This window comes from Pelobates fuscus, chromosome 5, assembly GCF_036172605.1.
Source record: "Pelobates fuscus isolate aPelFus1 chromosome 5, aPelFus1.pri, whole genome shotgun sequence".
Taxonomy (NCBI): Eukaryota; Metazoa; Chordata; class Amphibia; order Anura; family Pelobatidae; genus Pelobates; species Pelobates fuscus.
The window spans coordinates 345859656-345885246 of record NC_086321.1 but is presented as its reverse complement, the minus strand read 5'-3'; the positions used below and the strand labels follow the sequence as shown (position 1 = coordinate 345885246).

General features: G+C 42.7%; 1 protein-coding gene across 4 annotated transcripts in view; it reads left to right on the top strand.

Moving 5' to 3' along the window:
- The window catches only part of TNKS (tankyrase), a 215470-nt gene that overhangs the window by 89894 nt on the left and 99985 nt on the right, over window positions 1–25591 (top strand). For 3 of the 4 annotated variants that reach the window (XM_063455835.1, XM_063455836.1, XM_063455834.1), the window contains exons 4-5: window positions 20848–20884; window positions 22618–22705. In XM_063455835.1, coding sequence (XP_063311905.1) covers window positions 20848–20884; window positions 22618–22705 — 125 coding nt within the window. The remainder of the gene's footprint in view (window positions 1–20847; window positions 20885–22617; window positions 22706–25591) is intronic. The other variant, XM_063455837.1, reaches the window with a different exon arrangement.

Genomic DNA, 25591 nt, shown 5'->3' with positions numbered 1-25591 from the left:
CCCCAACCCTTCATATAACTTTGTAATTGCTACCGTCACAACTCCATATGCGTTACTGATTTGTTTCACCTCTTAACATTCAAAGTGACTACACTTTAAGTACAGGTTGCATACTCTCAGAGATGGGAATACATTTCAGATCATTTAATATTCTGCTCGTCTTTATGGTCGGGTGGATGTTGTGTTAACTTTGGAGAACTTGCTTAATTGTAGAACCGTACATAAAATACTGCAAGCTCTACTTCTAATTGAGCTCCCGTGAACTAGAAACCTAATTAGTGTGTCACTTGTATTTTAATGTCTTTCAAAGATCAGCCATCTCCATATGGTCTGCCATAAATCTCTCACCTGTGGTTTTCACAGTGTCAGAACTTTCAATTAAAGAAAATGTAGGCTTTAGCCCAACTTCTAAGGTTCATGAATAATGTTTTAACAGCCATGAATGGAACAATGAACAATGTGAAACAAGCAGGTATTAAAGTTGCACACCGAGCACTAAAACAACTTTAGCTTAATCAGACCGTTTTGGTTTATAGATCATGCTCCTGTAGTCTCATTGCTCAATTATGTCATCTAGGAGTTAAATCACTAGTAGCACATATTTGCGACCGCATCTGCCAAACCCCATCATGCTAGCAAACAGTGAAATGTTTGGCAAGTTTATACCAACACGATCACTGCTAGGAATTGTTGAATTGCCTATTCTGATCATAGGTATGTGTCCAAAATCTCATTTTCTGAAACTCCTGACATTTTTATAGTGCTAGCATGGTTTCGAAAGGCAATTTGGCACTCTGTAGTGAGTGTTGCAATCTTGAACAGGTTTCTCCAGTCCAATTCTGAGCGCTTTTGTTATATGCAACTTTGAAGTCAAACTGTTATTGCTCCTAGTTTTCACAGCCTTTTCAAAGCAGCACCTCACCTGTACAGGACTACCTGCCAACGTGAGAGTTGCCTAGGTGTGTTATTGACCACACACTCGAATACATCCTTGGAAATGATCTCCCCTTTTCTCGTGTACCCTTTACCTCATCTGTTCGTAACACAGCATTTACTGAAAGTTATTTATTTTATAAAGATAAAGTGGATTTCTTCTGCCATGGATTTGAGTGAAACCTTAATATAGGACAAAACGTATTCCTCTCCTCGTACTTGCTGTAACAAACTGCATGTCACCAAGATGCATAGGTTGGTGTCACTGATAATGTTTAGGAAAGAGCTTGTACTGACCTTGAAATAAAAAAATCAATATTAATCATTGTTTTAACACAGAATATATCTACAGTGGTACTGTAATACTAATATTTTCTCTTCTGATGTAAGCTATGTATTTGAAGATTAGGGGAGTAGTGCATGGTTCAAAAAGGTAGTTACGTGTCAAAGTGAATATGGCTGAAACATTGTTCGATCCAGTCAGCTATTGTTTCTTATTATACAGTTCCCCAAAGCAAAATAGAATCACTGAATCCTCAGTTTGGACATCTTTATATGTTGCTTTTTAATTAATTTGGAATATTGTACATTGATACCTGAAGATTTTCCAGTTTAGGACAAGTTTGACAGTCCAGATGAGACCTAAAGGAACAATATAAAAATACGTATTCCTTCCAAATGTTCCTTAAAAGCAGCAGTCTGACTCCGTTCTCAGAAGGAAGGGTCTTTAGTGGCCACCAGGAAGACAACCACTAGAGGTGTGTTTATCCCTGCAATAGAAACATTGCCGTTTCTACGAGTCTGCGAGGTTCTATATTGCTGGGTTAAAACGAAAGGGCTGCTGCACCCAGACCACTTCGGTGAGATTTAAGTGATACACCATTAGTAGCTCTTTAACGTTGAGCTGGAGTAGATTCTCCTCCTGCATATTATGTATATGAATTATATGGAGCCCTATAGAACGCCTAGGTATGCATCTTCATGTTTTAGCCAGGATAGCATGCTATTGACACCTGACTGCTTTCCTACAGTTATCATGCTGAGCATATCCTGTATATCTTTGCTTAGCCGGGTTTTATAGGATAAGTAGCACAGTACTTAGTAGCAGTGCCAATAATCTGAGAAATGTTAATAGGACTGCTGACCAAGCGGATAGCAACCGTTGAGCTATTGAAAGTGAATAGCAGATGCACAAGTCATGCCTTTATAAACAGAGCTATAGCTGCAACTGTGGCTCAGGCTCCTTCACAGAAAGGAAGGAGCATGTCAGTAGAGTTGGACATGGCACAGATTTCCTTCTGTGGGGGAAAGTGCGGGCAAATAACGGGCAAATAATTGCAGTACTAAGTGTTACTCCGATAAGTGTTACTCGTCAGAAGTTTTCAGATCCGCTAGCCCTTGAAATTTGACAGCAACACAGTTTGTTACATAGACAGGGCACCTATGCAAGGATCATATGTTGTTCTGGTGCTTGGAGTGTCCGTAGATGAAATAAAAAAAAAAAAAAGAATTTTGAAGAAATTGGAAAGATATCCTTTTCATATTTTGTGTGTGAACGTGTAGTAGGAGCAAAGGCCATTATCTATAAAATGTGTTGTACATGTGGTTTAAATGGAAAACTGAAATTAAAGGACCACTATAGTGCCAGGAAAACAAACTCCTTTTTTTCTGGCACTATAGGGTCTTTAGGTCCCCCTCCCGCCGGGCTGAAGGTGTTAAACACTTACCTTTCTCCAGCGCCCAGCCCCCTCGGCGCTGGGAACTCTCCTCCCTCTCCCGACGTCAGCTTTGAATGCGTATGTTCAAGCAGCATTTGACTGAGCACAAAGTCTGACTCCGTTCTCAGAAGGAAGGTTCTTTAGTGGCATTGAGCTGAAGTGGTCTAGGTGACTATAGTGGTCCTTTAAAATGATATAAAAGCATCCATGAGTTATGATAAAGCAAATTGCAGCAGTCGCACAAGAAATAAAATACAGCAAAAAAAAAAAAAAATATCTGTGTGAATCCTGGGATTTCTGTGTTGCAAGAGCTGTGATGCTTATTCTAAACCTGTCATAATCTTAAACCAAAAAGAATACAAAAGGGTGAAAAGGCATCCTTTCTAATATGTAGTTTTATAAAACAAGGCTAGCGAGGGTGTCTTTTAGCTAACAAGGAAGATGAATGTTCCAAAGGAGCTTTCCTCAAGCAGATCTAAAATGGTGAACATCAAGGAGATTCAACATGGCCGTCAGATTGGAAGAGTGTTAGTGTAGAAGGAAGAATGAATACAACATTCATAATCCAACACTCACTCCCTAAAAACCATTCAAAGCTCCCAAAAGGAAAGTTAAATTTTTTTTTTTAATTATAAAAAACATAATTATATTAACATTATGAGAAAAACAAATATTATAGGGACATATTTAAGTATATTATGTAGATGTGTGTGTGTGTGTATATATATATATGTATATATATCTATGAAGCACAGTTTTAGGACGTTAATTCAGTGCAGTAACACGGCTTTAATTAAAGCAGTCGAACACGTAGTTACAGTTAAGATGATCTTAAGAAAAGTCTTGAGGAATATAAAGTTGACTGTAACAATGTCAGACCGCATAAATAAAAGTAGAATAACTGCATTGGATTGAAGAGTGCTTCTTCATTTCCTTTGTGACCTAGAGACCTAGAAGTTCTTATACCTGGACATTGAGTTTGTGTTTAGACCAGAGTGCGGAGTCCCTGTATGGATGGGTGTAGGTTGAGGGAATCTTCTAGCACCGTTATCCATGCAAGGTTATTTGTGGTGCTCAGAATGAAGCAGCTTCTCTCTGTCTGTGTAGTTTTATCTTTTTCTCTTTCTTTCTTTTTCTCTTTACAGCCTAGTGCAAAGCTTGTAATGAGTGGTTAGACAGGAGCTGCAAAGAAGTGACATATCACGCATTGTCATTTATGAGATTCAGTGCAGATTCTCAGGAGACCAGCTAATGTTCTTTAGAATATGCTTTAAAGTTTGAATTCTCCAGGAATGTTCCTTCGAGTTGATGGTTCTATGCTCGTAATATATGTTCTTAATCTCTTAGCTGTGAAAGGTACAGGTGCCTACTCTTCATGTGTAATTTGGGACAATGATTTAAAATGCACATGCCTACCGATAGCAAAAAGAAACACATGAATTATGAAATGCTGGCTTTTCAGACTATGGACTAGGTATTTTATAGTATGAAATGTTTCACTTGCTTACGGGAACTTGTATAATTCACATAGCTGGCATGCTGTATAAATAAAGCTTTTAAAGATTTCGGTGCTCCTTTTTCTTGAGCGATGTAAAGCACTCCTTGCATTTCCCGAAAAACACCAATCTTTACATTTGGCTGTAAAGACTAGTAGCTTTCATACAGCCACTAGTGGTTGTACATTCTTAAAGTGCAACTGTCCTTTTAAAGTTTTTTGTTATAAGAAACCTTGCAGCATGTAATGAATAGATATTACTTTTTTATATGAAGTATATGGTTGAAATAGCTAAAAATGGCTTCCCTACCTGCAGTTGAGTACAGCATCCCTCTGCCATATTAATTCATCTTAGACTGTGGTGCAATCCACCCACCATTAGACTTTGTGGTCTGCCCTACTCCATAGAGATATAATCTTTATACTGATGCAGACTATGTTGAAATTCCAATGCAATAAAACAAAGTAAGGATTTAGGAAGGCCACTGCAGTCTCAATGGATCCTCCATAAACCTCGGTGTTGTAGTCTCGTGGCCCCTGGCAAATGAACTGCCAGAAGCTGAAGAAAATCTCAAGAAAAAAAAACATGGAACAGTGTCTGCTACTAAACCTCCTTGCATCTCCCCCTCCCCCCCCCCCCCCCCCCCAAAAAAAAAGTCAGACATGCTTTAAAGGAACACTAAAGGTAAGGAACACAAACCTGTATTCCTGACCTTATGGTGGTAAAACAACGATTTCAGTGGCTTGCCCCTGTTAGCCCCCATAAAAGATAATATAATATAGTTTCCAGTGCCACGCGTGTGTTGGCCCCGCCCGGTCCGCCTCCGTGCTGACATCAGAATTTAAGATTTCAGCTAATTGGCAAGGAGGCGGGATGGGGCGGGTGAAAGACCAGCTTAGCCAATCAGCACCTCTACAAAGAAATGCATTGAATCAATGCACCTCTATGAGGAAAGTTCAGCGTCTCCATGCAGAGGGTGGTGACGCTGAACAGGTGAGCACCTCCAATGGCCATCCATTGCCTAGGGGGCAATGTAACCACTGCCTTTTCTCTGAAAATGCAAAGTTTGCATGAAAATGCCTGCAGGTAATGATTATACTCACCAGAACAACTACATTAAGCTGTACCGTAGTTGTTCTGGTGACTATAGTGTCCCTTTAAATCTAAATTTAAAAAAAGCAACTACTCAAACTTTAAAATATTACATTTTAACGTAGGTGATCCTTTAATCTTAATTAGCCAGAATTATTATTACCTCACATTAACTTTAAAACTTTTTTCCGTCAACTGTACTCTTGTTGTCAGCAGTTTAGTACAGTGCCTCCCTCTCTTAGTGGGTTTTCTTTTTAGCTATACGTGGGCAGCAGCACAATGAATTCTTAGTTTTTTTTTTCGTTTCTTGTATTCATAATTACATTCTGTAGAACAAAGCGTTATATTTTTTTCTGCTTCCTCCACTCACTGCTCCCACTCCCTTTCCATTCTTTGAGTTCTCGAAGGCATTCAGGGGGGAATTATTATTATTATTATTAAAAAGCAAATTATATTAGTCGATACATTTCTATATATATATACTTTTTCATTCTACCGTTTAGCTTTTCTTTTACAAAGCTGCATCTTGCCTTCTCATGTTAATCAGTTAGCTGGCTTGTTATGTACATGCCCTGAAAATAGTTATTTACTTGATTTTCAGCATTACGTATTTTTTTTTTTTAATGCTTGTCAATTCTGGATTTATTAGTTTAGCGTATTCAAGGCTGGAGCACTAGAGATCACGTAACTAGCAAATTATAGTCTGTCAGTGTGGCTCGGTGGACAAAGCGGTCCCAGAAAAGCTTTTCCCTTAGTGCTCGTAGGAACTTTGCCTTTGGCATCTGACAGTGGTATTAGCAAAACTTTTGTTTATGCCTCCAAGGCTTCTTGGGCAGCACTGCTTGTGGAAATATCCAGGGTCTTTAGATATGTGCAGTCCGAGCGGTCTATTAATGATCCTAGTATAGGAAGATTCACAGAGCACCTGTTTTAATAGAATTCAGGTCCGAATGCATCCAGCAGGAGGCACATTCGCCAATTATTACGGTAACTTGCTTTAATGCAAGCGAAAGATAATTATAATTGCTGTTTGCCTGCTGGCAGTGCATCAATGCAAGGATTAATCATGTGGTACCTGGCCAGTGCTTGCTTGCCAACCACCACATGAAAAAAAAGTAAAAATAAAAAATGAGTCTATGGGGTCAATAAGAACCTCCTATTACAGTACGGGAGGTTTAAAACCTCCTTATGCTCCCTGTGGCAGGTGGGGGTATCACACCTAGGCTGCATAATTCATTTTTGCACTATAGAATATTCTTTAATGTGATTTGTGTAGTGCATACATTAACTAGCTATCTGGTAGAGGTGTTATGGCCAATTTAAATTTTAATCTAGCTTCAATGTAAACAAATGGGCTAATCTACCATATGCCTTTATTCCATCATAGATAGTGGATTCTTTTGATCTGCTAAGTGGCCATTAGCAGTCAGGAGACCATTGTCTTCTAGTGTCATATAAAAAAGAAACATCCTGCACCTGATAAAAAAAACCTTAGACTTTCATAAAGGTAGAATACTCATTTTGACTGTGTTGAACCTTTACTGAAATTCCAACCCAGTCAAGAGATTTACTGAGACAATGTAGGGACTTCTGTTCACCCACCACTGCATATTTTAAAGTCACTCATCCTGTGCCACCCCCCTTATTTCACACAGGGACGGCCAATGTCTGCCCAGTTGCTAGTTTTCAAAGTTTAAGATATGTGTCAGGTGGAAGTATATGGGAGTATAAAACCTCCTTAGTAGGCTGTGGACCCCCAAATGCTCTTTATTATTTTATTTATTTTACCTTATTTATGTGGTGGCTGGCTAGCAACTCTCGCACCTCCGTGTATTTGTCACTATTTGCCTGTTCGTGCTGTCAGTGGACAGACTGTTTTTTGTTTGTTTTTTTAATTCGGACCTGAATTTGAATCCTCCTAGCCCAGATCTGAAGCAATTGGGCCGGTTTTCAGCCATTCAGCAGCGTTCAACTTGGCTACTATCTGGACCAGACTCAGTATGGGGCCTCTTGGACTCCAGTAAGGAACCCAGTGTGGGTGGAGGGTTACCTTATTTTACAAAACAAAAGAAACCTAGAATTTGACCACAGATAAGACCCATTCGGCCCATCTAGTCTGCCCATGGTGAGTAGCACTGTGACTTATGGGATCTTGACATTTTTGTAAAGGTCCTCATAATTAAATGAATGCTCTCATGGTGTTTGGTGTAAAGGAAAGGGTAGTTTTTCTTGCTAAAAGTTCCACATCCCCAGTACCACCATATTGTTGTCTTTTTTTTTTGTAAATATAATTTTTATTTCAAAATTATGAGCTTCATTCCGAGACGTGCAAGTCTCCACGTGTAGTTGTTAGCAATATTTAAGACTCAACATGAGTCCAACCATAGAAAAACAATAAAGCACAAATATAAACTCGTGGGCGCGCAGGCCCCATGTATTAGTGGACTCGCAGGTCCTCGTCAGTGATCAAGACTGCTGTGTCGTATTTCACATATCCATGTTATCAGTAAACAAAAGAAAACAATAACAGATTCTTGTGGGCGCGCAGGCCCTATGAAGCTCAGAGCTCACAGGTGTATTTCAGAATTCTGCAAGCAATATTCGACTGGCCAGATCCGTAGTTATCATGAGTTAGGTCTGGTGGTATGTAGGATCGTAGTGGGCATTGCGGGTTCGGCCCCCGACCAGGTCTTCAGGTGTGTAGGTCGGTGAGGCCGATGGGCATAGTTGTGTGCATTAGTCGTCGGTGCCCAATGCTCGAGTTTATGCAGCCTAAAGTGTCTGCTTGCTCTTGGTTACATGTTTCCGTCTCTCTAGTCGGTCCGAAGTAGGGGAGTCAGGGAAAAAAAGGGGGGGACAGGGTCCGGGTGGGGAAGGGGGGATAGGGTTAGTCTACTATCTCTGCTTTCGTTAGTCTTGGGGTATCGGTCGTGTAGTCCATAAGCATGGTCTGGAATTCCGGTTTCGTGGTCAACAGTATCCACTGCGTCCATATGTCTAGGTAAGTCTGCTGCTGTTTTTGCGGGCCAGCCGCGTACATGATGAGTTCCTCAACTGCTCTGAGGTCCTCCATTTGGGCAAACCACTGGGATAGGGGCGGGGCCGTTTTATTCTTCCAAAACTGTGGGATTAATTGTTTTGCTACATTAATGATTCGGATCGTGAGTGTCTTTTTATATTTGGACGTGGGGGTGGGCGTATGGTGGAGCAGCATAGCTGCCGGTTCAAGGGGTGGAGGGTTATCTGAGAAGCGGGCTATGACTTGGTGGATAGTGCGCCAGAACGGTTGAATCAGTTCGCAGTTCCACCAAATGTGTAAGAGTGTGCCTATCTCCTTCTCACACCTCCAGCATAGGCGGGAGTCTTGAGAGTTTATGTGGTGCGCTGTAGCTGGTGTGTGGTACCATCTCGTGAGCAGTTTATAAGCAGTCTCCTGACTCTTGCTAAATGTTGAGCAGTGGTGAACATTATTGCAGATCTTTTCCCATTCAGGGGCGCTAAACGTCTTTTTTAGGGATTCCTCCCATTTCCCCATAAAGTTAGGTGTCTCTACTGGGGTTTGCATTTGGAGGAGGGAGTAGAGGTGTGAAATTCCATGTGATAATGGGTCAGGGGCTGAGCATAGTCTCTCAAAAGCTGTGAGATCTCTGCCCAAAGCCTGTCCCTGCGGGAGGAGTTTTATGTAATTGCGTACTTGTGCATAGCGAAAACGCGTTAGGAAGGACTGAGGGGTCGCCCCACGTAACTCTGTCAGGTCTTTTAGTCCCCGGTTGGAACAGACATGTCTCAGTCGGGGTAGGGGGTCGTCCACTAAAATTTGCAAGGCCTTCGGGTCTAGGCCTGGTTGGAAGTCCGGGTTATGGGTGAGAGGCAGAAGGGGGGAGGGGTGCGTACTAAGAGCATGACGCCCCATACTCCTTCTCCATACCGTCAGAGTCGCTTTTGTGTAGGGTGTGTAACGGGCTTCCCTCCCAGAACCTCCCGCTGGGAGCCATGGGAGTAGAGCGGCGGGGACTCCCGCTGCGTGTCCCTCAAGGGATTTCCACAGCTTGTGCACCCCTAGCTTGGACCATTCTACTATTCGTTGTAGGTGACATGCTTTGTAGTATAGCAGAAAGTCTGGGAGGGCTAGTCCTCCTTTGTCTTTGGGCCGTGTAAGCAGTGAGTATTTCAGTCTGGGTCTCCTCCCGTTCCACACGTAGGACCCCAGTGCTCCCCGGAGTGTCGTGAAAAAAGAGGTTGGGATCAGGATAGGCAAGGCCTGGAAGAGGTAGAGTAGACGCGGCAAAAAATTCATCTTCACCACCTGTACCCTACCTAACCAGGATATGTGGGGGAAGGCCCATTCCCTCATTTCTTTCCGAAATTGGGTCAGTAATGGGGTGAAGTTTGTCGCGTACAGGGTGGTTGCGCTCACTGTCAGCCAGGTACCCAGGTAGCGTATCTTGTCCGAGGCCCATTGGAATTTGTAGCTCCTGCGCAGTTGGTCTGTGCGAGGTATGGGTACACTAATGTTTAAGACATAGGATTTCGAGAAATTGATTTTCAATCCCGAGAGGAGTCCGAATGTGTGAAAGGCCTGGACTAGGTTGGGCAGGGAGACCTCTGGATGTGTGAGGAAAAACAGTAGGTCATCCGCGTAGGCGGCAATTTTGTGGTGTGTGTCTCCTGTGTGAATGCCGGTAATGTCGGGATGATGTCTGATGGTGTTCAGGAATGGCCCCAACGCTAGGACAAAAAGTAGCGGGGAGAGGGGGCATCCCTGACGCGTACCGTTAAATATAGGGAACGGGTCTGTTAGGGCCCCATTGACCAGTACGTGTGCTGTCGGTTTGGAGTACAGGGCTTTAATCCAGCCCAAAAGGTGTGGTCCCATTCCCAGGTGTGTTAATGTCCGGAACATGTATTCCCAGTTGACCCTATCAAAGGCCTTCTCCGCGTCTGTGGAGAGTAGGAGAAGGCCCGTGTTCGTCTCGATATTCCTATGCATCAGTGTCAGGGCCCTGATAGTGTTGTCCCTAGCCTCTCGACCCAGTACAAACCCAACCTGGTCTGCGTGGACCAGACCGGGAACATGCGTCTGGAGTCTAGTCGCCAGAACTTTTGCCAGGAGTTTTATGTCCGTGTTGATGAGGGATATGGGTCGGTAGCCGCCGCAGTGCTCTCGATCCTTCCCCTCTTTGGGGATGATAGTGATGTGCGCCATTAGAGCCTGTCCGGGAAGTTCGTGTCCCTCTCTGATCGCATTGAACATGTCTGTCAGTGGGGAGTAAAGTATGTCAGCGTATGTCCTGTAATATTTTAGTGGTAGTCCGTCGGGGCCCGGGCTTCTCCCTGATTTGGAGCTTTTAATCGCTAGCGCAAGTTCCTCCGTGGTAATGGGTTCTTCTAGTCGGTTTGATATGTCAGTCGCTAGGGCGGGGAGTGTGTGGGCCGAGAGGTACTCATCTATAGAGTCACGGAGTCTGAGAGTGTGCGTGTCAGTGTGCGGTCGTGGTAGGGAGTATAAGTCTGCGTAATATGATCGAATGATCTCCTGTATCTTGGTGGGGTGTCTGTGAAGGTTCCCGTCCTTGTCCCGAATGCGGTCTATGTATGTGTCCCGTCGTCTTTTGTTGAGCATGCGTGCTAGGAGCTTCCCACTCTTATTACCGTTTACATGGAAGAATGCCTTGTGTCGTAGAACTGCCCTATGATGTTGGGATTGTATGAGTGTGGTCAGTTCCCTCCTTAGACCTAACAGCGTGGCTTGGTGGGTAGGGAGTTGGATGCGTTTGTTGAGGGTATCTAGGCTGTGTATGTCTGCTAATAGCGAAGTCATGCGTGCCTCCCTCTGTCGTTTCAGGAGAGCGCCCTTTTGTATGAAATGCCCCCTGATAACACTTTTGTGAGCTTCCCATCGTATGGTGGGGGACGTCTGGTCGCCATTGTGTGTAAAGTAGTCCCGGAGTGTGGTGTCTATGTCCGCAGTCAGTTCTGGCATGGCAAGTAGGGCTTCATTCAGCCTCCACTTAGAGACCCTAGGTCTGAAAAGGGGGGACTTCAGGGTGACCGACACCGGTGCATGGTCCGACCATGTTGCGGTGCCTTGGTCAGCCCGGAGGGCCAGTGGGAGGTGATATTGTGAAAGGAAGAGATAGTCAATGCGAGTGTAGGAATTGTGCGGGTGAGAGTAGAAGGTATAGTCCCTTTCGTCAGGGTGTAGTGCTCTCCAGCAGTCCACTAGTCTCTCCCTCGTCAGTAAGGCCCTGATTGCCGCGATGTGTTGGGTAGGGACGGGTGAGCGTCCTGAGGAGGAGTCCCAATTGGGGTCTAGAGCTACGTTTAGGTCTCCCCCTAGGACCAATACCCCTTCAGCGAAGCGCCGCAGTGAGCGGAGTGTCCGGGCCAGGAAACGGTATTGTCTGCGGTTTGGGGCATAAACATTAGCGAAGGTGTAAAGCGTGCCCGCTATCTCCCCCTTTAAGAAGGTATATCGACCCTCCGGGTCGGTTTGTACATCTTTTTCTGTGAACGGGATGCGTCTATGTATGAGAATCGCAGTACCTCTGGACTTTCCCCCCTGAAAGTCGCTAAAGTATCCTATGGGGTAGTGGTGGTTCGTTAGTGTGGGACGTGACCCCTCCCTAAAATGCGTTTCTTGTACGAACACAATCGATGCCTTACGGGAGAGAGATTCCCTCACCGCTCCCGACCGTTTCTCGGGTTGATTAAGGCCTCTGGCGTTCAGGGACAGTATCGTGATGGGGGCCGGGGCAATGGACATGACCGGGGCTTTCCTAGCAGTCGTGTATCAGCGTAGGCTTGTCCGTCCGGCGGACAAGCGGGAGGGTGGGGTAGGGAAAAAAAGGGGGGGCACAGGAAGGCTTGGGTTAGGCGGGGGGGGGAGAAAGTCAGGAGTCAAGAGTCACAGTCGGTAAGTCTGAACAAAATCGCTATAACCAGCGGTATCGGAAAAGAGCGAAGGGGGGCTGGAACCCCCCCGTCCGCTAGAGGGCGGAGGGGGACCGCTCACCTGATTCTGGTCGCTCACTCCTGTAGGGCAGTCGAAGGGGGTCCGGGAATCCCAAGTGAGTAGGGTCCAGGGGGTCAAGTGCGCTCTCAAAAAGGTCGTCACAGACCACTGTGACCTCTCGGGGCACCACCCAGTTAGGATCCATCGTCTCCCCGACTTACGGCACAATCTAAATAAAATTCAGCATGGGTGTCAACCTCACCATATAATGCAGTAAAAAACAGTAGCAATAGTATTAGCCATAACATAAAACATATCAACATTTCAAAATTACCCTCCCTCCCCCCCCCCCCCCCTGTGTGGTAGAGCCCAGCAGGTCCACTGGCCTACAATTCCGCCTTCCTCCCCCCTCCCAAGTCCCTATCGCCCACCCCCCTCCCGCTCCCAGAGCTAGACATCCCCTCCTTCCCCAGCCTAATGTACCGATCTCAGTTAATCTAGAAGGCCCTTAAATGTTAGAATAGTAGAGAGTGGGGGGTCTTATAACGGGGCTATGAGGTGCGTTGTTCCTAATGTTTTCCCTCTCGGGCCTAGGCCCTTCGTGGGTCCCTTTCCTCTCTGCGGCAGTGTGGGTATGGCACCCCTTTCACCCCCCAGGGTAATCTTAGCTAGGTCTAATATTCCCCCCCCACACCCAAAGTGGGGGTACAGTTCCCATAATACTTGCTGTGACCAAATGACAGTCAAAGTTCACAATAACGGTGAAGCGCCAAGGGTGGTCTGCGGTGGGTGGTATAGTTCATAGTCTGCTAGTGTAGTCAGCATGGCGGTTCCGGAGGGGGGGGGGGGGGTAACCTCCCAGGAATGGAGCGGGTTTCAGATGGGTGTCCCCACTGGTCTGGTCGTTTGAGTACGGGGAGGACGAATTCTCTGAGGGCGAGGGCCCGTGTCCTGTGATCTGGGGGCAAAAGCGTAGAAGTTGAGTGGGTTCGGCCATGTCAGGGTTTCTGGCGAAAGGTGCAGCTCTCTTTGCAGCGCCTGGGCGTCTTCTTCCCCCAGGATCGTGAAGGGGCCGTTGGGCGTAGCAACCTGTAGGCCCGTGGGGAAGCACCAGCGGTACCTCATCTGGGCTGCTTGTAGCTGCCTTGTAAGGGGTTTCAAGGCTCGCCTAAATGATAGCGTGGCTGGGGATAGGTCGGGAAACAGGTGGACTTCCGAGTTTTCCAGTATTATTTTATCTGTGCCCCTTGCTTTGCGGAGGATTTCCTCCTTCAGTGGAAAGCTTTCCAAACAGCAAATAATGTCACGGGGTGGCCCGTCCGGGGGGCCCGGAGGCCTCAGGGCGCGGTGTGCTCGTACAAAGCTAATGGGTGTCTGGAGAGGTCGCACCAGCAATTTATTAAATAAGTCCAGCAAGGTGTCTTGGATCGGGCTTTTCTTGTCCAGCGCCTCTGGCACCCCTCTGATTCTAATATTTTGTCTCCTACCCCTGTTGTCCAGGTCCTCAATGTGGAGCGCCATTTGTTGTAGTATCTTGGTATGGGATTGCAGTCTGTCTGTGGTTGCTGCCTGAACCGCAGACATGTGGTCGCTGTCAGCTTCCAACTGAGTCACCTTTTGGTTAAGGCCTTGTATGTCCTCACGCATGGCGTGTAGCTCAGCGGTAATGGACGCGCGGAGTTCCGCGTTTGCAGTTTTCAGATCCGCTTTAGTGGGTAGTTGCTGCAGCATAGACATTATGTCGGGTAGGGAAGCTTGGGAGGTCGGCAGTGAGTGGTCACCCTGCGGGGAACGCGGGTGGGAAAGGCCGGAGGCCGTGGAGTCGTTCGAGGCCTGGTCCAGGTCCGCCGGTGCCACGAGGTATGGCTTCACGGAGGGGGTCACAGTGCGTTTCGGGGTGTCCCCGGGTCTTTGGGTGCTCGATGCGCGGTGTGTTTTCCCCATTTTCGGCTATTATTAGTGCGGTCGGTGAGGTTGAAAGCTAGGCCGGCGGGGAGCTCTCAGTTTATGCTGCCATCTTCGCGGACCTCCAAGCCACGCCCCCCATATTGTTGTCTTAAGCAAGAAAAAGCTGCCAAGAACTCTGTAAACTTACTGTTGCGCAAAACTGGGGATCTTCCATAGATCTTCTTGAGAATGCAATATGAGCTGTCTAGAAGATCCCAGTTCCCATCTCATTCTATGATGGGAAAAGGTAAGTTGTGGCCAGTGGATGCTTCTTGTCATCTCCAGCTGTTTTTATATACATTGCAACTACAGTATAGCACGTTTGGGATAAAGTGAAATGGGAGGTTTGTAATATGAATATACAGCCTAGATAACAATAACTGCATTATGGCATTACCATAATATGGGCCAGATTCCATGAGAAATGTCTCCTGGTCCATGTTAAATTCTTGCCATGACGATTTCTTTATGCTAAGGGTTTGTCTTTTGAGGTAAAAATCAGAAAGTTCTAATCATATGGTTTTCTCTAAGTAAACATGTATTATTTAATTTTTCAATTTCCCAGCAATGTTTATGCAACTGTTTTGTACATTATGTGGATTTGCCAATTTGCTACAAGTTTTTAGTTGTACCTCGAGAAAATCAATGTATAAGTAAGGTATTGTAATTAAGCTTTGACTTTTTCTTTTGTGAGCTCAATCTCTTTAAAGCACTGAATACCCTTGGCACAACAATTATCACTCCTGGGTGAACGTTAACGGTAAATTAAAACATAGCTAATTTGTGATTCTCATACATCTTCGCCGCCATCAAGAGGACAATTAATCAAGGCCCTAAATTATATCTGTTAGTATCAGGTCATATTTCTTGGCAGAAGTGCAACATCCATCAGGATTATCAGATAGGTTACATGCGGTGCAGATAATCTTCTCAAAATGTATGGCAAAGTATTTGCTTAAAAATTCTATATCGTTATTTATTTTCTGTGGGTTTTGGCAAGAGATCTCACACTACTAACATTTAATATGTGAATTCTGGGCTGTTGCATAGAACCAACATTGCCAAAATCCATGCATAATTCAACATAGGTGAAGAATATTATTTAATGGGTCTAGATTAAAGAAAGAATAAATAAATATGAAAGTGCTTTGGAAATGGGACTTAATCATTAACCCCTTAAGGACACATGACATGTGACATGTCATGATTCCCTTTTATTCCAGAAGCTTGGTCCTTAAGGGGTTAAAGGATCACTACAGTGTCAGGAAAACAAACTAATTTTCCTGACACTATATAATCCTTGGGGGACCCTCACCCGCAGGATCCCCCTCCCGCTGGACTGAATGGGTTAAAACCCCTTCAGCCACTTACCTTAATCCAGCGCCGGGCTCCGGCGCTGGTGACCTCTCCTCCCCTGCCAACGTCAGCTCCCGAGCGCATTTTAACAGTCCATAGGAAAGCATTTCTCAATGCATTCCTATGGACGTTCTGCACACTGGATGCAAATTTCGCATTCATCGTCGCAGAAGCGCCTCTAGCGGCAGTCAGGAAGACAGCCACTAGAGGTTGGATTAACCCTGCTATGTAAACATGTGAAACTGCTATGTTTACATGTGAAGGGTTGAAACTTGAGTGACATTGCACCCAGACCATTTCATTGAGCTGAAGTGGTCTGGGTGACTATAGTGTCCCTTTAAGTGAATTGACACAGTTTTGGTGTGCGTGCACATTCATAAAAAAAACTGCCTTTGCAACATTTTACATTTCTAAATGGACGCACCTTTGTTAGGTTGTTATTGTAGAGTTTGCTACAGTGGAATTGTTCTGTCACCACGGGAATTTATAACCTGATAGCAATTCATGTAAATTAGTTTATCATTTAAAACAAGAGGAAGATATTTGTAGAAACGCATTTCTAAAGTCAACTGTTATGGTTAAGAGACTCGTGACAGTGAGTTTTATTATTGTGAAACACAAGAAAAAAAAATCCTGATGGTCTAGATCAGGGGTGCCCAAAAGGTAGATCCCAGATGTTTTGGAACTACAACTTCCATCATACTTTGACATTCTAAAGTTATGAAGAGCTTCATGGGAGTTGTAGTTCTAAAACATCTGGGGATCGACTTTTTGGGCACCCGTGGTCTAGAACTCTAGATGATCTGTGCAATAGGCAGGAACATCAGTAATAGGTTAAACCAGGAAAGTGCCTTTCATGCGATGGCTGCACTAGTGATAAAGGGCTTTCACTTTGTGCAATAAATTTGTATCAAAGGATCTCTGCTGACCCGCCCTGTTGAATGATGGGATGTGATGTCCCATGCAGCATTCTGACCCACCTTGCCAGGAGCAGTTGTGAGTATGTACGTCCGTGTGACTTTGTGTGTCTACATGTGTAATTCTTTGTGTTAGTGTATCTGTGTGCATTTTTGTCATTGTATGTGTCGTGTGCCTGTGAATGTAGTGAATAATGAATGTCTGTGTGTGTAAGTCTGAAGCTTCATGATTGAATGTGAGAATATGTATGTTTGTGAGTGTTTTACGAATTGTGTGAGTTGCTGTTTTGCGGCATGTGTGAAACAGACATAAGGTATTTGTCATAGTATGGCTGTGTTTTTTTTTCTCTTGTAATAAATTTGCCTAGACTAACCCCTGTTAAAGTGAGAACCCCATATATAATTATCATTATTCCTCATTGTTTAAGCACTTTACGTGATGGAGCCATGCAAAGCAAAGCATTTCCTACTCCATTGCCATGGAAAATAAAGTTATTAATGCAGCAATTAAAGCTATTTATCTGTGATTAGCAAGTAACCCCTTAATAACTTTATTTTTATTTTATTGCTTGTTGCAGTTTTGCTTGATTTCCTATGTCATTGTAACATTTAGTGATCAAACAGGGAAAACAATGGCTATTAATCACAGAATTTATAGAATGGTATGGACGACTGGTGACATTTTATAACATACTGCCTTCACTCTCCCGGTCATGTGAGCAAAGAGCTGACGGGGAGAGAAATAGAAATTGATTAGACCAATGGTTGCAGAGATTGACTTATGCGATCGTTGCGATTGGTTGTCCCACTGACCGCAGGGCTATGATAGGCAGTTATTGGCTATCACTGGACTACCTCACTTCCCAAGCAGCACAGCAACAGCAAATACATGGAAATGTAAACCTGTTTTATTTGCAAGGCATATGTATATCATTACCTCATATTATTAACCTGTGACACACCAAAAAAAATCTGTGTATGGAATAATGTAGTTTCTCAGGATTTTCTCTAGTGCTGCCTTCTCTCATTATTGTAATCCTTGCAATAAATGCAGTGCCAGCATAAAATCCTTTTAGTTGACTTTGTCAACTTTAATATGTCCTTCCATTTATTTTACTCTGCGTTATGATACTCTCCCAATTTCTCAACTGATCCTCTGTATCCTGTAGTGTACCAATGAATACCAGGGCAAGGTCTTAAAACAAAAAGGATAACTTGCATATATTCTGTTGTGGTTGTTAATAATTTATAATTTCTGAGCGTGTTCTTGGGTCGACAATCTTCTTCCTTTGTTTTACTCTCTGTTCAGTTGTGTGTGTTTTCTATGACAGTGGCAATATCTGATTCTGCACAGTTTGTGCTTAGAATAGGGAGTAATTGGTTTGTGCCTGGTCAATTAGTGGAATCTTGGACTGGGATCTACAATACAGATCTGGTCAACAATTAAACATTTACAGGATTACTCAGTAAGCTTCACATTGTATTGAATTGAAATCGTAATGACAACTTTTAAGATAAAATAGCCAGGCTGTCACTGTAGTGGAGTATTTTCCCGATAAGCGCTTTTAGCTGGAATTTTGCACTTTGGATCTCATTTAATACAATTTGGACTCTGAGTTTAGCAGCTATACTGCTGTAGATTTAAAAATAAAAAGGGTTTATTCATTTGGAATCCATCGCTGACTTCCACACCCCTCTGGACGTCGGCAAAGTCTGAGGTGTTTCATAGAGAAATCTGTGATTGGTCCATTTCACTGGCTCAAAAAGCATGTGTACAATCTGAGCCTGCGAAGTGAGTGGGGTGGGTGACGGTGAAGGAGGGGGTGGGACTTTTAGCCTGTTTAATAAAATATTAGATATATGTATGTATGTATGTATATATATATATATATATATATATATATATATATATATATATATATATATATATAGATAGTTAGTATTTTAACTAGCAATTTTATTGGGAGGGGAGAAAAAATGCTTCCCTCTGCAAGCACCGCCTGCAAGAGGAATCCTAACACATGTTTCCAGCGTGCTATGCCCACTGACAAAGGGTGTATTTCATGCACAGAATTGGCATTAGGCAGCACGGAACAGAAAAAGGAGCTTTGAATTCCTCTATACATTGTGCTAGCAGTTTTGCTAGCACAATGTATACCTTGTGAGAAAAAAACTAATTTAAAACAGTTTTTCCCCAACTTCCAATCATACAGGCATAGATTGTAAAGGAGAGCAGATGACACCTCCCACAGGAGGTCCTTCTCCTCTCCACCCGTAGCATCTAAAGCGCATGTACAGTGGTTGCTATGTGCCAAAACATGCTGTCAGATTTCATGAAGTGTCCCCAAGGAGGGCAAATCAGGGAACAGCAGAAGAGGAGGAGGAGCTTGGGCAGACCCACCTCTCTAATGAGATCACGGCTGGGAGCAGAGGTCAAGTAAGTGGTTACAGGTTCCCTTTAAAGGGACACTAAGCGCTGTATCGGCTTAATCTCTTTAAGCTGGGTATAGTGTTTGGGGTTCCCAAGTTCCATAAATTCATTCAGCATTAAACCGTTTTTAATATTTTTATGCTAAATGATAGTCCCCAGCAGCCCCTCCACTCTGTGCTGCTTTTGCTAGTGAGGAAGTATTAACCTGAGCAACAATGGGTAGCTGTGATTGGTTGAGAGTGTCAGCTGACTGCTTATAGCCTATCAATGCTCCAACTTACAGTATGACTACAAGGAGGTGTGTAATCTCTGCCTTAGCCACACGTCCAGAAGGGGCTGGACTGTGGGTGGCCTGGATCCCTTATTTAGTGTTAAAATGGTTTAACACTGAATGTAGGGACAGTGCCTGGGGACTCCAGGCACCATAACCAATTCAAAGAGATGAAATGATTATAGTGAGTACAGTGTCCCTTTAAATGCCTGGAAGTGATAAGCAGGTAATTCTATTTAGTTCAAGATGATTTTTCAGTAACCTTTGATTTCCTGCTAACGTAAATAATAGTTTGGTTCTTATTTAAAATTATATATTCCCTCATTAAAATTGTACAGCGCTGCAGAATATGTTGGTGCTATATAAATGTCTACGATAACTGTTGCATTAGTGCAGTACAGGTTTTATATAATGAGCAGCTGTGTAGCCGATCTAAAAAAAATAAATCTGATGTAACACTCCATAGTTTCCATGGTGACTGCTCCAGGTTCAGCATTTAGCACTGCAATTGTATCGTATACGTAATCCCCATGAAATCCATACTTCATTGTTAAGTAGACTGAACCTTAGCACACACAAAATAGAAAAATTATTATCCTTGTTTGCCTTCATTTAACCAACAGAGGCTGGAAAATAAACTCTACAAATAACGTTAGCTGTAATAGAGGCTGCCCAATAGATAAAAATATTACTGCTCCGCTGGTCCATTATCATGTAACTGCTGTACTATATATAGAATGTCCTCCAATGAAATGGATTTCCGTATATCTGTTTATACACAGGCTTTGTATAGCCAGAGCTAACTGTACACTCTATCAGCATGTAGGTTAATTAAGGGCATTCTTCACCTGTTCCCCTGAGATTATTGGGTTTCTGCACCTATATGTTCCCCACCTACCCTGTTATTAGATTATAATGTGATAAGTTCCCCTCTAAAATAATCAAATGAAGGGCAATCCCCCCCCCCCTTTCTATAAATGCTTATTTTCATGAATGCATTGCTTGTTATAATTGAGCATCCATTTTCACATGTATTTAATACGTATGGTATTTGTGATGCTTCTTCGTATCTAGCATCCCCCATATTTATTAGCCTTATGTGTAATGCTTATCATGTCATGACATTTATTTTCAGTCAATATTAAAGGACAACTAGTGAGGATAATGACCTCTTTCAGCCCGTTTATACAGGGGGGATGGGGAGGGGCAACAGTGTGTCCGTAACTTGTACCTTTTGAAGATCCACTGTGACTTCTTTTGTCTGTGAACGTGTTATCCTTTGCATGTATTAAGTATGACTTCCCTCAAAGGGGAGAAAGAGAATTGGTGGGGGCTGACGTGAGAAGCAGAGACATGTGTGTGTGACTAGCATGCAGCTATCAGAGGAGAAAGTGTATCTGGACACACAATGTAGCGTTCATTGGCTGTCTAAAGAAAGCCATTTCATGGGAGGATTGGACAAGGAGCTGCGTCAATTTGCTGCCCGTCTCCAAGGCACTGATGATGCTGCCTTCACAATCAGGCTAACGTCACTGCTCCATCACCCAACCTGGGTGTGGGCTTTTTTTTTTTTCCCCTCTCCCCCCTTCCCACCCCCCCCTTTTTCGCTCTTCGTTTTTTTTTTTTTCTCCTTCATTCTCTGTCTGTTTTATTTTGCTTTTTGCTTCCTTGTGTATTTCTCGCACTACCTCCTGTTCAATGCTAACAGCATGATATTTTGCAATCATTTAGGTGAATACAAGAAAGACGAACTCCTGGAAGCAGCCAGGTAAGGGCTCTTTAAATTACCTATATAAAAAATAAAATTAAAAAAATGTGTGTGTATGTTTGGGAGGGGAGGGGGGGGGGGAGTCATAAGAGGGGGTTATTAGGTGGAAGCCGGCTTACAATTGCATTGCAGTGCTGTTGTTTTGTTGGTGTTCACTTACACACTCCACAGCTGGCCAGGTTCATTAGTATGGATCTTTGCAGACTTGTCTGTTTGTTAGAAACAGTGCAGGCTTTTCACCGGAATGACACTCGGGATAGGGTTTGTTTTTACGTTAACATTTTGTGATTTCTTTGCTGTGAGCTTAAAAGATCTCAAGCACACATCCTGACAAGCCTTCTCTAAAGTGTCAAAATCTATCATTGTCACGATGATTGTATTCCCCGTGCACTGGTGTGTAGAAAAGAAGCTGTTACCTATCAGAAAGACTTCCATCTGAAAAAAACTAAACATAATTAATGTAGCACTACTGCCCAATTATGTCATTTTTCGATTTATCATTTATATTTTTTTGTGTGTATAGACAATGGTTTAAAGAGATTTGTTTCTATTTTTTGTACACCCTTTTTACAATTAATTTATTCTTACTTTCCATTTTTAATTAAAACATTTTTTTTATTTTTTTTTATTTATTTTTTTATTCTCTGGAAGAGACATGTATTCTTAATGTATTCTTAATGTATTATCCATTATTTTTGCTAAATACCGACATTGTCTGATGTGGTTTTAAGGCTGGCATAGAATCATATGAGTTATTATACAACAGAAATACGGGGGGTCTACCTTTTGGCCAATCCTGTTAATCGTCAGAAACCAGTCAGTCTGTTTTCTTCTTGTACAGTACTTAGAACATGTGTAAACTAAAATTCGATGAAAACATTTGTCTAACTGATATTTGCAGGGGTTCATTAATATTTTAAGCTTAACAAGAAAGCCAAACATTTACTCTGTTTGTAAATGTCTCCACAATTGTTTGGTTAGTGTACAAAAAGAAAAACTAAAAGCAATCAGTGATCAGAGGTATTAACTGTTTCTATGTATATAACGAACAGGTATTTGTATGTAATGATATAAACTCTGCAAAATCTGGACTCTACATTACTGATGGGAAATAAGAATACAACAATGCCACAACCAATTACTAAGTTGGTGGACATATATGGCCTGTAGGATAGAGTATTAGCATTGATGGCTGCATATTGACCTGAGTGTCACTGCTCCTGCATAGGTTTAGCTTACATGACTATTAACCTGCAGCATATCTGGTGTGGCTTTTTTTTTTCACATTTAAACTCGGTGGCGGCTATGTGTTCTCTGTTAAGAACCAAATCACATACAAGGGATATCGACTTCTTGCCATTCTTTTCCCACCCCCACTCTAATGATGCAGGCCTGGCTCTGGAACGTACTGCAGTGATATTCAACCTGTGTCATTTTGACAGGAGCTTTCCTAGCCTATGTACTGTAGGCTTGATGCTTTCATATTGCATGTTGTATTTAACACTTTGCGCTCATGGCCTGCAGCAAATCACAGATCGAGGCCCTAACAGTCATTAGAAATTTATAGAAAGCATTCCAGACTCAGAGCCCACTTATCTGTATGTGTGTGACCTCCGTTGTAAAGGAGAAATGTGTGGCTCCTATGTTATACTGCAATAAAAAAAAATGCAAATGTAAATGCAAATATGTGCATTTTTAAAACGATGTTCTTGTTTATTTTTCTGTGTACACAGGAGTGGGAATGAAGAAAAACTAATGGCTCTATTGACACCGCTAAATGTGAATTGCCATGCCAGTGATGGTCGTAAGGTAGGCGTGCATGTAAGCTACGTAGTATATTTGTCACTTATTCTATAATCATTGCATTCTACTTGTGTTTAACCCATTAAGGACCAGCGATGGTCTGGACCATTACAAGAATCTGATCTTTAAAGATCCTGTTGTAAAATAAAATTTGCCAAACAGTGCCATCAGTGCGGGCATGAGATTCTCAAGCATGAGATTATCATAGTAAAGATTATCTTTAAATGGTAATAAAGTTATGCCTGTCACTAAAACTTCTAAGGACATTGGTCAGTGCACGACACAAAACTTTACGTCAGCAGTTGTATACTTTTTAGCTGCAGTCTTTTCCCCAGAATGAACAGACCTCCATTTCTCTCCTTTGACTACCTGCCACCTTTTGGTTTATTTCTGTTTGCAGGGCACTTGCTGTATGATGAACTAGGTGGCTGTTGAGCCAAGCAGTTCATAAACTTCCATTGTGCCAAGTGTGAGGTCACTGTGGAACAGTGTAATCAACCTGAAAAATATCAGGGTGTAATGTAGCACAGCGATGGCCAGAAGATGGAACTTGTAACTCGTAGTTTACAGTAGCTGTGGTTTATGTTTTGGCCAACCTCATTTAGTAGCTCAATTGGTTTCTACTCTGCTGCTATGTGATGTGCTAATAACTCTCAACATCAGCCCCAGATGAGATGTATGCAAAAGCACAGGAACATTCCAAGCACCATAACCACTACAGCCCGCTTATGTTGACAAAAGCAAATAGAGATAACTGAAACTTTGTGCCACGTCCCCAACAGTAACCTTAGCAGTTACACCCATACGCGTCTGCATATTTGGATCTTTGGTGATTTCTCACTTTTTGCCAAACCTGTCTGTTTCCTTTATTCTTTAAGTGAAAGCATGCACCAAACTAGTGAATTTATCCTCTTTCTAGAAGCAATACAGTCCAGTTTGTACTACAAAATTAAGTGCACAATTTATTTTACATGGTTCTGTTTGCTGTTGTGATTTTTAGAACCCGCTGCATAAACATTAAACACTCGTATGTTGCAGCTGTATTTTACTGGTTTTGAAAGACATGAATCCAGTAATCCATTTTGGTAACTCAGGTAACCAAGGTGTGTGTGAGTGTGTTTTTCCCTCCTCTTGGGTACGGAGTTTCCCTTTGCATACTCTGTCATTACCATGGTGATAATGTTACCATGCCATCATCTAAAAGGGGCAGAGCAAAACCATTCTAGCTACCAAAATGGGCAAAGCAGACTGTTTTAACACTAGTAGGGATCTTCTGTCAGGGAGCTGCACCCAAGGGGCTATTTCTCAGACCACATCTGTATTTATTATCCTCAATACATAATGATAAAGATTTGCAGCAATGGTTCATGCTGTCGTTGTGGCCCCTTTTTCTTGACAGTTTAAAATAAAAAATTCTTATGGATGCAACACATATTTTATCATATTGTCAGTTTGTCCTAATTGCTTTATGCATTTAACCTCAATACCTTTCCTTTTTTATATATATTCTACATTAACCACATTATTTTATTTTTCACATCTTTCACTTTACCCCCTGCTTAGTTTACCTATCCAAACCATTCCTGTGTGTCCTATGCGTGGACACATTGTGCCTTAAGTCTGCTGATGTAGCCTTTACTTGCACTAATGCCATAGGCAAAACAGCTAAGGTTACTGGCATGTTAATGAGATTACTCAGTGAACTGAAAATGGACTTGAGACTGATGTCTGCAGCCCTGGCATGCACAGCACTGCTTTACAATGACAGACTGTTTTCAAAGCATCACTAGCCGAACCTTCCCATTGCGTCATATGGCACATGCCCATGGGATATTTACCTATGGTTCTTGAACAGGACAACTATTAACTATTGCTTGGTCGAAATATAAAATTATTATTGGTGTTATTTCCACATAATAATGAAGGCACATATTCCTTTGAGATTTTAGAGATCTGCAATAAAGTCACGTACTCTCACATTTATATTTCTGTTGAATCTTTGTGTTGTGGGTTGCTGCTATTTGTTTTTGTAAAAAAATGTATGCTTCTAACAAAGTAATGCAATTACAGGTTTCTCTTGTCTTCTTGGCTTGTTTTGCTTGAGCAATAGGACCAGTAACCACTTTATATCAAAGCAAATTATATATAGTAGAAAAGTTTTGTTGGACTTGCACGTAATAAAATCATAATAAAAGCATCATGTTTTTGGATGGAAAAAATGAAAGTAAAGAAACAGCAGAAGCATAAAAAATATGCATATAAACAGGAGCATATATACCTAGGTTTCAATCCGCCATTGGAAAACTATCATGGCTATCACTAGGTGTCAAATGGTTAAAGAGCATCCACTGAGGCAAACGTGGCCGGAATGGAATATAGCCGTAACGGTGCTGGTAATATTTCTAATCTACATTAGCCTAAAAATGAGCTCTCATCCCATTATCAAAAACTGTGAAGTACGTCCTACCCTTGTTGAACTACAGAAACTGGTCATCCACAATCCTCCTATTAGTGTCACAAATTCCTGCTGCTATTAACTAGCTAAACCCGGTGCCATGTGGGGAGTAAGACTCCTGTAAGAGAGACATAGAAACATAGAAACATAGAATGTGACGGCAGATAAGAACCATTCGGCCCATCTAGTCTGCCCAGTTTTCTAAATACTTTCATTAGTCCCTGGCCTTATCTTATAGTTAGGATAGCCTTATGCCTATCCCACGCATGCTTAAACTCCTTTACTGTGTTAACCTCTACCACTTCAGCTGGAAGGCTATTCCATGCATCCACTACCCTCTCAGTAAAGTAATACTTCCGGATATTATTTTTAAACCTTTTTCCCTCTAATTTAAGACTGTCCTCTTGTTGTGGTCGTTTTTCTTCGTTTAAATATAGTCTCCTCCTTTA